The following is a 13,278-nucleotide window of genomic DNA, read 5'->3' on the forward strand; positions in this document are numbered from 1 at the left end:
TCAAAAAGATCTTGATCACAACACTGAAGAGATCAAAGTGTCCTCACCTTCCAGTAACCTTTTGTAGAGTTGTAACAACCAAATTTTCACTGCTTGACCATTAGGAGCTCTATTCATCTGCAGATGTTGACACTAAACCTAGTTGCTTCTCACAATCCATAATGTCACAAAATATTCAAAAATCCAGAGTCGGAGATGAATTGAAGTAACAGAGTTTCTTGACAAACACATGAGTTGTGACCTATGTCAGCCATCCTATTAAGTTCAAATAATTGCCCCAAGGACACCATTATAACCATAAGAATTCACATTTATTTGATTATTCAGAAAGAATCATACAAGTACTGTACAAAAACTCCAGCATAAGTTCGTTATGCATAATACAACACTAGAGCAGCATCCAATGACAAGGAGTTGATCCTCAGTTAGCTTAACCAACTCTGCTGCACGTTTTAGATAATCTAGCTCAGCATAATCTGATTTGCAGTTAGCATGCATACTGCTTGTGCTTTGTAGTTAGCATACATATTTCTAGTACTGCAGCTAGATTCAGTGGCTACGCTTGACCTGCAGACACCAATGCAGGAAAGTTTGAGAAAGGGTTTGAAGGCCCTTCTTCATCTTCCGCTTCTTCATCAGCCTCTAAATTCCACAGGAATGAAGCATAAGCTGCCATAACATAACTGCAAATACGAATACCAACACTTAGGTTCCTCGAAGATCCTGAAACTTTATTAAATTCAGGAACAAAAACATTCACATCAAAGAGCTTAATGGCGACTGCAAAAACAACTTCAAACTTATATACAGAGACATGCATAAGATCTCCATGCTGATGCCACCAGCAACCCACTGCCTCACATGGGATATTTGAGCATTAACAGAGTTGTGATCACACCCATGTTAACCAGAATATTCAGATTAAAACCCAACCCATAAAATACCAACAGAAATAGGAGGCAGCTATGTAAGCTGGAAGGACAAAAGAACTAGATCTGAGTTGCTGTATATGCCTATGCCATCGAAAGTGGGTTTCAAATTCATAACATGCATGCACACATCTTCAGAAATGGGAAACAGAAATTGAAACCTGTCATCTGGAGCAGCTTGAACAGCACGCTCAAAATAGCTAGCTGCCCTATCTTTGTCTTGATGAACATCCCAAAGGATTTTGGCAAACTGAGCTAACAGTTCCCCATCTCCCGGGTTTGCCAAGATGGCTCTTTGATAATATTCCTCAGCTTTGGCATAGTCACGCTTGGACTGCAGCAGCCACAAAAAATTTTACAAATCAAAGAAGAAGATAAAATGCCTGCACAAGGCTGAGATGCAACAGGTGAACATGTGATTGATGAGAAATTGAAATTTAAAAAAAGCTGAGTAATACCTCTGTCAGATACTGAGCATAGTTTCTGAGGAATAATGGGTGGCCTGGATTCTCCTTAAGCATAGTTTGGTAATACACCTCTGTGGAATCTGAGCCAGCACCTCCTCGCCCGCCATTTCCCAGCAAAGCTATGGACCTCCTTCCCCCTCCACCCCCTTGCCCGGCTCCATCTGCACCAATTCCACCTCCATATTCGAGAGCAGGCTTAGCACCTCCAAGCCCTTTGCCATCTTGAGTGGAATACTCCCTTTCCATTACTTGGGACATTATGCTCTCATGATTCATCCTCACATTGCTCAGATAGTGACCAATTTTCTCTTGGCCATAACTGCAGGAAACAGAGTTACCCCCTCCTACAGCTCCACTACCCCTCTCTATCACACCCACCTCACCATCTATCACCCCCAAAACCTTGAGTCCCTTTGAGCCTGAGACCTGCTGATTGCCAAAACTATACTCAGGACTGCCATTGTTCACACTGCCTCTACTTGACATGTCACTCCCTTCAATTTCTTCCGGAATGAAGTCCTGTCTGTCCAAACCACATGCTCCAAAACACATGGAAGAAACGGAGCTTAATGACCTCTGCTTACCACGCTTGGCCAACGGAAGAGCAGGCTTTGCTTTCCTGCCGTTGCACTCTTTCTCATCCTCGCGAGAGACGAGACACGTGGCCACAGATAGGGCAGCAGAGCTCAAACTGGAAAGCTTGTTAAGGTCGGTCTCAGACTGTGCTCGTCGGACCTGGCGAGGGACAGAATCTCCATCAGTGTTCCAAACTAATGCATCTTCCGGCGAGGAGAGCGTGGGCGAAGCGGAGTCGCTGCCAGTGGAGATGCTTGCAGAGAGCCCTGGGGAGGCCAAGTTGCAATGGGAGCTCGATCGGCGGAGGGATAGCGACCTCGTGGGGTCGGGAGTGGATGCGGAAGCGGGGAACGGGAGCTCGACGGGGTCGGAGAGGGTTTCAGGGGTGGCATGGAGGGGGATTGTGTGGGGGGAGGAGGGAGGAAGGAGGGAACCGAGGATGGGGGTGGAAGCGCTACGGAGGAGCATGACGGGCGGGATGCGATGGCGGGAGAGGCGGGAGGCGGGAGGGGGTGTGGTGGGCTGGTGGAGAGGGCTGGGAGATGGTGAACTTGCCTGCACCAATTGCAGGCACAGGCAGGGGTCCAAATAGGGTTTTGGGGGAGGGGGAGGGGGAGACTGGGAGGTCGTCAGAGGAAGGCTTCCTTGTTGACCGGGAGGAGCCTTGGCTGTCTTCGACGCAGAGTACCGTCTGCTCTTTTGTTCTGACCTTCTGGCAGCATGATGGCCGGAGAAGGAGAAGGTGTATGTGTTGAATCCTCTCTCTCTCTCTCTCTCTGCCTACATGCAGCCAAAACCCTACAGGCCCTTTTCAGAAAAGGCAAAAAATATTGAACGGTCCAGAGAACACCATAGCGACACATTTTATTTAATATAATTCCCAACTACGGCGGTATTTTAATATAACATCTTAAAAACTATCTTCATGGACAGCGATTGTTTAACAACATATTCTAAAACCCCCCCCCCCCCTCCCGACTCCCGACTCCCGAGATCCGTCTCATTTTAGCATTAAAATTTAAATAATTTTATTATCATGGCATTACTTACACCCCATTTTCTCTTATTTGATTCTCTCGGGCCTCTCTAGACTCTTTCCCCCCGCGTGTGGTCCCACCCCCCCCCCATGAAGATGATTGCCAAGATCTCGGCCCTCCACCACCCATTGTCCGCCACGTGTCCCAGATCAGGCCTTTTCCCATGACATGCTCGGCCCCGCCCCGAAAACGCAGCCAGTAAAAAATATCGCGCTTTAGAATCTTCTACTTGGCAGCTTCTCATTGGTCGGTTGTTGCTGCCGCCTCCCACGTGTCGCTCCCCTACGCGTTCATAAGATATTCACCCATTTGATACCCACGGTACCGCTTACATGGCCCCTCAATGCTCACACGGTCGGTCACACGAGACCACTCACTCGTGGATGAGAAAAATTTTATAGAAATCAAGGAGCTGTTCCCATGCGGGTGTTCCCCGAAAACTAGTTCTCGGCCTTGGTTTTCAATTTCATCTTAGGATCACATGAGCTGGTTTCCAAATGCATTTCTTTATTGCCAAAAAATCATGCCAGTCCCATCTACCTTTGGTTGACTATCAACAACGTTCATTTTTTAATAACCAAAATAGCCCTAATACACCCCAAGTTTGATGGTTTTGACAATAGCATTAACTCGTTATCACAACCCCCATCAGGTTTTCTTTGTCCCGCCACAAAACAACGGCACATAGGGGGTGTAGGATAGCATCGTTCCCATACATTTTGTGCTACCTTAAGTAACCTGATAAACTTCAACAAGAGTGGAAGCACTGTAAACTATATTGATTAGCATATCCCTATGCACAAATAGAGGCTTGTGCATTGGCCTTGAGCTTATGCTTATGAATATTCCCTTGCATACGCATAAGGTCTCGAGCTCATGCCTATGCACACTCATTCAATTTACTTTAGATCTCAAGCTTATGCATATGCATAGGTGCATAGGGGTCGATGCATAAGAATAAAGCCTTATACCTGTGCACATGCACATCACACTTTATTTATAAATATACACAACTGTAGACATGTGCAATGCATTTGGAATCATGCTTAGCGTATAAGCATATACATGGGTTTCATGTATAAGCTAATCATCAATCCAAGCGATTCACGTAGGTAGACCAAGCATATGCATAATGTGGATATTTACGCTTAGATGCATATATGTGTGTATGTGATATTACTATATGGGAATGTATGTACCCTTGCAACCTCTTCACAAGATGATGTTTCACTCGAACCTTTTAAATGAAAATTCTAATTGCCTTTTGAACTCTAGAATTAGGAACATCTAGTGAAGGTTCAGGAACATATTTATTTGGTAGTTGTCGATCATGTATTTTCTGTGAATCATGTGCAAGCTTTAAGAAAATTTATGAGGAGCATAGTGACTAAGCATTTGTGTGCACTTAAATTGTTTTTTGGTTACCACTATAGCATACTCTTATAAGATTTTGCACACATGCAATAAATCATACAAATACTATAAAGGTGGGAAATAAACAATAGGGATGTCAAATGTGTTGGATCCTCAAATTGTCAACCTCATTCTATTAAAGCCGCTCACCATAGATCAATAATAAATTGCCAAAATGGAGTGAACATGAGAGAGGAGAGAGGACAACACAAGATTCGTTACAATCTCCCCCCATGCATGAGTGAGCACCTCCCTCATGCATGACACATTCACCTGTTGATCTAGGCTAGTATTCTTATCTATTAAAATGAGAAAATATAGAGGTAGTGTTTTAATAACAAACTAGCCGCAATGCACCCGAAGGGTGATGGTTTGACAATGGGGTTAACTCGCTCCTCTCACAACCCCCTTTATGTTAGCTTCATCCCACTATAGGCCAATGGCATGCTGCGGGTGTGGGGTTGGATCAATCCCAAACACCTTGTACTACCTCTTCCAAAAGAAAACCTTCCATTTATGCGACTTTGTGAAGCTAGAAAATTAGATGTGATGCACTACCTTGCATCTCTCACCTTCCGCAATCATTACATATGGAAGAGTGTTTAACAACCCATGAATGTGTCTAGGGTGTTTATTTCATAAAGTCACTTTCTACAAGAGCAATTTTCCTAAGGAGCACCATGCTAACTAGAAACATGCTAACTACATTAATGGTTCTTTGAATAACTTGTAAACTTTTCTTTGATATGTGACCATGCTAGAGTTGAGCTAATTTAGAATGCATTTAGATAGCCCAATAGTAAGTTGAGAATCACCTTTCTTGACTGTATGGCATACCTTATATGCATTCATAACAATTTCTTAGAAGCAAAAAATCCAACTAGCTAGAATATCACATTTATATATATAAATTAATAAATGTCAATGAGAGATGGAACAAGGGTGCACTATCACACACAAGCATTGCACTTTTTTTAACACACACACACACACATAGAGCACCTTTTTTCTTTACTTTTCTCAAAATAAGCTCTTCTTTCTCGAAAAGCAAGATATCATCACATTTCAAGACTAAGTGGACCACTTAACTGAAGTTTAACGTAGGCAATTTTTTTGAGACATGCATCACCTTGTCACCACACCATTTTATAAGCATATATGCCCTGAAGGGCAATGCTAACCAATAAAGATAACTAGATGAGACAAAAACACCACTTACGATGCAATCCTTGGGTAATTGGGTAAATTGTGATTGAGGAAACCATAAACGAAAGAAATCATGATTAGACAAAGCAAGCATGATTAGAAGGAATGTAACTTGCTATTCGTGTTAATTGGTATAGATTTCTTTCAATATTTCACCCCAAAAAAAAAGATAGTGCACCAAGTTTATACATGACATTTATCTAGCTATGCCTTATTGTTAATAAAAGTTGTCCCATTTTTCGAATTCAACAAACTCTTAGCACTCCTTATGCTTTTATCATACAATGTACCTCAAAGTTTCTTTGATAAGTTGTCACCTTCAATTGTTTAGAAAAAGACTTCCTACAATAAGAACAACCTTTGCAACTAGACAGGTTTCATCATAATTTTGATGGTGACTTATTTTTTTTCATTTGAAGGACTTAGTTTCTTTCCTTGATATTACACAGTAGAAACATAATCCTATAAGCAATCTCACTTTTACCCAAAGGGTAGAATGCTTGAAGCATTCATATTTTAATTTTGTACAGTTGTGATGAGAAATCATTCACTTATTCACTTATCATCACGAGTAAGTGCTTGGTTAGTGCTTTGAGATCTATTGGGTGGCTTGGGTGGGAGGGGGGTGCGGTTTCTTTAGCATTGACATTCTAGGCTCCAAAGAAATGAATTAACCATCTAGTAAAGATGAATTCATATTGTCACTATCATTAAGTATATCTAGGACCACTTTGCAATTGTAGCTTTTAAGTTGAAATGTCATTTGAGCACCAAAATGTCATCTACCTGACTTTCAAGCGAATGTACGAAAAGAATGTCACCATCCATATGACACATGATCGCAGATGCCCCATAAAGACTAATATTATGTTGCAAAACATAGGTTTAAGCCTTGATGGATGAATCTTGATGACATCAACCAAGGTCTAATTTAGATTTCAATGCACCCTTTAAACTCATCGAATAAGCATAGGTGACTTTCCAATAAATTTTCAAATCAAAATACATGGACCTTGGCTAAAATAGCACTTCTATTGAACTCTCAAGGTAGGCTTCACAACAAGAAAGATAAACATCCACATCTATGCAACTCTTCTATGTTTGTCGCTCTATGTTTGTCGTAAACTAGAAAATAAATTTGACTTTGAACATTAACTTACAACACACAAACTTTAGGGAAGGCTTTTTCTCATTATTGGAGGGAGTATCCTAATTGTACCCTAAACTCCCCCTTTATTAAGATGGTATGTGCTTCTAAGAAGAGTCTCACTAACAAGTGACTATGTTGGTTGAGTGCGATGTTGCTAACCATGTAATAAACCCTCAAAGTAAACCTAAATAGAAGGTTAATGTGTAGGAGGGAAGCTCATGAGATTACATTTTAGGTCCAATGTAGAGAGGAGAGAGAGAAGAGGGGAGAGAGGAAAAGAGAGAAGGAAGAGGAGAGAGAGAGAGAAGAGAGGAAAAGAGAGAGAAGAGAAGGGAGGGGGAGAGAGGGGGAGAGAGGAGATAGATAGGAAAAGAGGAGAGAGAGAGAGAGAAGGGGGAGAGATTACATTCTAAATAGAGAGGAGAGAGAGAAGAGGGGAGAGAGGAAAAGAGAGAAGGAAGAGGAGAGAGAGAGAGAAGAGAAGAGAGGGGGAGAGAGGGGGAGAGAGGAGATAGATAGGAAAAGAGGAGAGAGAGAAGGGGGAGAGAGGGGAAAGACAAGGAGAGAGGAGAGGGAGGAGGGAGGGAGAAGAGAATGTAGAGAGAGAAAATGGAGAGGGAGAGGGATAATGATCAAAGAGAAAATGGAAAGAGAGAGGGAGGGAGGATGAAGAGAGAGAAGACGGAGGAAAGAGAGAAAAGAAGACTAAAGAGAGAGAAGAGAGAGGAGAGAGAGAGAGAGAGGAGGAGAAAGAAACAAGAGAGGAGAGAGAAGAGATATAAAGAGAGAGGAGAGAGAGGAGGGGGAGAGAGAGAGAGAGAAAGAGGAAAAGAGAGAGACAAAGAGAGAAGAGGAGAAAGAGAGAGAATACAAAGAAGAAGAGAGAGAGAATGTAGAGAGAAAATGAGGAGAGAGAGGGAGAGAAGAAAAGAAAGGAAAGACAATGAGGAGAGAGAGAAGAAGAGAGACAAGAGAGAGAGGAGAGAATGTAGAGAGTGGAGAGAGAGAGGGGGAGAATGAAGATAGATAAAATGGAAAGAGAGAGAGAAAAGAAGAAGACTAAAGAGAGAGAGGAGAGAGAGAGAGAGAGGAGAAAGAGAGGATAAAGATAATGTAGAGAGAAAATGGAGAGAGGAGAGAATGGAGAGAGAGGGGCGGCAGGAGGGAGGAAGAGGTAGGAGGAGAAGAAAAAGAAAGGGGGGAGAGAGAGAGAGAGGAGAAAGAAGAGAAAGGAAAGAAAAATTAGAGAGAGTGTGTGTGATATATATATATATATATATATATATATATATATATATTCTAGACATAGGGAATTGGTAGAGGGGAGAGAGAATAAGTAAATTAGAAATAGAGAGGAAAGAGAAGAGAGAAAGAGGAGAAATGAGTGAAGTTGCACGGCAACTTTGCTTGCCACGAAGGTGGCTCTCGCAAAGTGGCATAGTGTTCCCTGCATGCAAAGTGTGAGGGAAAACTAGTACACATTATAATCCAAGTATCATATCATATAGATGCAAGAAACCTCAATACAGCTCCTCCCACGAAGGATACTATAATTATGATTCTTCATTTATTAATGCATATTGTTTATGCTTTTAGGACACTAAGTCCTTATGCAAAGTAGCTAGCCTATTCAAATGTTTTCTAAAAGTATGATCATAACTAATTGGTTTTGGTCCTAATAACAAAACTTGGAGTAATTGATGTTGAATAAGCCCACACAAATCCTACATCAAAAATGTAACATACTCATTATTCTAAACTTGCATAATTTTAAACTAGATTGCTTCTACTGTGTCATTTCAAAAGCTATCACAATATCATTGATAAATTTGTTCATGTAGTTCCTATCTTGAGCATGTAAATGCCAAATTCCATATATCGTCTACTGTGACTTTGCAACTTTTCAATGTTATAGCAATACTTCCTAGTTACACAATTCGTGCATTTGCACATTTTGTTGGTTGTGATATGCTTTTTTCCATAACATGGAAAGTATTCATGAAGTGTGATTGCCCAAAAGGGAGATGCCCCACATGTTTGTTAAAGTTAATCCATAGAGTTTAAGGAGTACAGCAAACCCTCCACACGAAATAATAGCTTTATACATGTCACTAATCATAAGATTGACAAAGTCCAAGTAATGGAGCTAAAGAGTCTTATCCATGTTACAAAATTTGAGCATACATAGTATTAAAATTGGAAAATGGGATTCCTCATAAATGTTAAGGATCCCACCCTCACTCACCAACTTTTAAAGTCATAAAGTTATTTCAATGTAATGTGTTCCAATTGACTCTTTCCCAAGTAACACAAGAACATTAGGAGCATCAATAGGAGGTACCATTCCCATTTCCAAAAAGGGAATCTCCAAAAACTTTTCCTCTAATTATTGTGAAGACATGGAGTCAATGAGATCACTAGCATATAGTACCTTCTTTGTCCATTCCATGAATACAAATGTCACCAAGAACACTGATTGTCCTTGCTTCTCGTATCATTATAGTGATGGAAGCTAAAGCACATGGAGGCTCAGGAGCCATTACAATCAATCACTTCATTTGTCACATTCAAGTACAAAAGTCTAGTAAGAGATACGAATAGTATATATACTTATTGCTTTTCTATAGAACTTGACATGCTTAATCTTTTATATTCAAGGAGAGTTTCCTTTAAGAGGTATGAATAATATGTCATACTTATTGCATCATCTATAGGACTTGAGATGTCTAATATCTCATGATGTGTTTTAAATGCCTTTAAGTGGTAATTTTTGATGGGTAATACCCACCTTCTAGTTGAAGATCCATAACCATGGAGGCACCCAATTCTGGGTTTTGAACCCCCCCCCCGCACGGTCCCCCTTATATATATATATATATTATATATATATATATATAAGTCAATGAAGAGGTACAAAAAAAATATCTCATACTTATCATGCCTTCTATAGAGTGTTAGAGTCATTTGTGGTGGGATTCTTACATATTGAGATGTCTAATATTTCATGATGTGTTCTAAATGCCTTTTAGCAATAATTATTAATGGGCATCATCCACCCTCCAATCATATGTTCAGCATTGTGGATGCATCCAATTGTGGATTTTGAACCTTTGACCTCCTATAACTCTCACACACTCCCACCAATTGGGCTACTACTTGTTTGTGAGATGTCAAATCTTCAAAACAAAAACAAGCACACATGGAAGTGCACATAAAGGATCTCTCTCTCTCTCTCTCTCTCTCTCTCTCTCTCTCTCTCTCTCTCTCTTTGTACCATCATACACATTATTGTAACTCATGGTCTCATAGGTCATTTTGGCCTTTTGTGGATGTTAATATATCATCTCTCTCTCTCTCTCTCTCTCTCTCTCTCTCTCTCTCTCTCTCTCTCTCTCTCTCTCTCTCTCTCTCTCTCTCTCTCTCTCTCTCTCTCTCTCTCTCTCTCTCTCTCTCTCTCTCTCTCAAAGGCACATTACTTGAATCATAGAATCCTACTACTTACTAAAGTTCTTGGAAATTACTAACTTTACTCATGTGTGTGACAGTTGAAATATTAATGATTTTATAATTAAAGGCTATGATGATTTTTTTGGGGGTAAGGAAGTTTGGGTGTATCTTACACCTCCACTCAATTTTAAATTTCACAATTTTCCTATACATGCTAAAGTGAGATTATCCTTTCATGTGGATGGCATCAGGACCACTGAATGTGAAAGTGATGCCCTAAACATTCATGTATGCATATGATTATGTCTTGAATGGAGATGACCATATGGCTACATTTCATACAAGTAAAAAAAAATGTTGGTGCAAACATTACAGGATTAGTTTTGAAGGTATGCCAATGAATTCCCCCAATATATGGACGTGCTTAGATGGATACACATGAAATAGATCTATATCACAAAAAATTACAACTATTGGAGGTTGAGGGAATTGCTTGAAACAATAATATAACACCAATGATAAGAACTAAGAGGAGAGAAAATGCACTTTCTATCCTCTACGTGAGTAATATAAGTATTTAGTGTAGAGCATGTCCACAAAGATAAATTTCTAAAGACATTGTGATGTTATAAATCTATAGAATCTCAAAAAATCATAATGCCAATTTTAGCTCATGTTGTGCCCATCCACGTAACAAGATATGCACAAAATACCAAGTGAAATGAAGCAGCAGATGTCCATGGATATTGGGTGCTCAGGATTACGCAAAACCCTTATTTATTCAAGAGCTTCTACTCTCTTTGGTGCAAGCTACCTCTCATATAGGCAACTCATACTCAAGCCCCAAACTAACTATTCTTTCTCCAGTCTATCCAGAGAATGAAAGAGAGCAATAGAAATCTCATTGCCACTTATAGTAGACTCACAAAAACTTACCTCCTTACCAAAGTAGCTTGATACATTGAGAGGGGATTGGATGGTCTCACAACTTAGATGTAGCTATTATTTATGCACTGCAACCTTCCTTTCCTCAATTCTTTCACCACTATCATTGCAAGCAAAGAGAAAGAAGGAGAAGTATTACATATGAAAGAAGAGAAGATTCTCCCAAACTCATGCATGCACGCACGCACACACACACACACACACACACACACACACACACACTCTCTCTCTCTCTCTCTCTCTCTCTCTCTCTCTCTCTCTCTCTCTCTCTCTCTCTCTCTCTCTCTCTCTCTCTCTCTCTCTCTCTCTCTCTCTCTCTCTCTCTCTCTCTCTCTCTCTCAAGCAATCGTTATGGCATCAAGCTCCCCATAGATGTAAGGATAGAGAAACAAGGAGGAGATAAAAGAAGAGAATGGAGGGGAGAAGCCTCTTCCAAGGTCTCTCTCAAGGACGCCTACATGCACGCATGCACGCATGCACACACACGCACACGCACACGCGCATGCACATGCACATGCACACGCACACGCACATGCACATGCACACACACACACACACACACTCTCTCTCTCTCTCTCTCTCTCTCTCTAGTTATGGTGGGAGCAAGAATGTGGAGAAGAAGATAGAGAAGCAATGGCTCACAAAGTCTAAATAGACAAGAATGAGAGATTCACACCTTAGCCCTTTTCCTCTCTCTTGTTTGATGCTTTTGCCCATTTATTATGCCCCTAGATCGTCATGAATTGCTTGCAATAGGTTGGTGACTTGTACTTGACTTGATGACTCTATAAGGCTTGACTAGCTTGGTCATAGTTTCAACATTTCTCTACAAACATGGATTAAAATACATTGATTAAAATTCTCATCAACAATTAAAAATAGTGTACACGAGAGTGAGCCCGCCTATAAATTTTACAAAGATATTCTACATGTTGCAAAGAATTGACTAAGATGTCTAGTCTAAAAGACTTTGGAGCTTAAGATAATTAGAAATGAAATTATCACTTTTTTGACACCCCAATCCACTTTTTCGTCTCTAGGACTGTAATTACCATATTTTGGCTGTGATATATGATTGTCGGCATAATTTATATTGGGGAAAGGGGTATTAGATATGCTCAGTGATGCACCCTTGAAATGATCAATGGTGCTCAAAGTTGTAAGGCCCCATTATGAGAAGCTATATGTGAGCCACTTGGTGGGTCTTGACTTGTATGTCAGATGAGGTTAATGCGACTAGATGGCAAAAATGGAACATTTTTAGTTCTAGCCTTTGGGTTAGATAAATTAGTTAATATAGTAGCAACTTGAGACACATGACATTGAGTTGTGAGGTGTGAGAGCTATCACGGAACTATATCTTTGGTCCCAAGGGCCATAGAGATGACCCTTGGCTAAGGGGTCCAAAAGTAGGGAGGGTGAGGGGTAGCCACCCCCTTAGCATGGTTTAGGGGCAATGCCATGGACCTAATGGTAAAGATAATGTTCCTTGGCTGACTAACGAAGGTTAGTAGGTACATTGATTAGGCTGACTTGATTGTCTTCATAGGTTATGAATAGAGACCCCCCACAACAATGATGATCTATCTTTTGCTCTCTCAATGTTTTTCTAGCTAGCGTTACACTCTTCACCTAGAATTTGTCTAGATCGCCATCTAAGCTTCATTGGGCAAGTACATGGTGGACAGAGCCATCTTTGTATCACTATCAAATAAATCTTTCTTCTTCTCTAATTTGTTATGTACTCTCTATTCCTTGCTTAGAGATTATGTTTTGTACCATGTAGTTTTTACAAAGGATAATTATTGATAGGTAAATATATTAAAAAATAAACACAATAAGATAAAGCATAGTACACCTAATCTAATGCGAGTGAAAAACAAAATGGACTACATCTTGATAAGAATTTTATTAGATCGAATATTAATAACCCCTTATATAGGGGTGATAATTCCTTTACTAGGTGTGTGCATGTGCCAACATTACACATGCTATTTGTCACAAGGATTGATACCAAGTGTCTTTTAGCAGTGGTTCACACATGGGATTACAATATTTTATCATGGTTAGTTCTACTTACAAAGAATATTATAATATTGTATAAAGGC

The 13,278-nt window shown here is 40.3% G+C and overlaps 1 protein-coding gene across 1 annotated transcript; it reads right to left on the minus strand.

The window, feature by feature from the left end:
* Positions 1–289: 289 nt before the first annotated feature.
* LOC148017663 (uncharacterized) lies at positions 290–2,757 on the minus strand. The gene is made up of 3 exons (XM_087662478.1): positions 1,388–2,757; positions 1,091–1,263; positions 290–683 (listed from the first exon to the last, which is right to left on the minus strand). Exons 1-3 carry the CDS (start codon positions 2,438–2,440, stop codon positions 557–559), a joined length of 1,353 nt encoding a protein of 450 aa, XP_087518604.1. The 5' UTR covers positions 2,441–2,757; the 3' UTR covers positions 290–556.
* Positions 2,758–13,278: the final 10,521 nt, after the last annotated feature.

The sequence above is a fragment of the Lygodium microphyllum genome, chromosome 22, assembly GCF_053477565.2.
Source record: "Lygodium microphyllum isolate KBCC chromosome 22, Lygodium_microphyllum_v1.1.10, whole genome shotgun sequence".
In the NCBI taxonomy this organism is placed as follows: domain Eukaryota; kingdom Viridiplantae; phylum Streptophyta; class Polypodiopsida; order Schizaeales; family Lygodiaceae; genus Lygodium; species Lygodium microphyllum.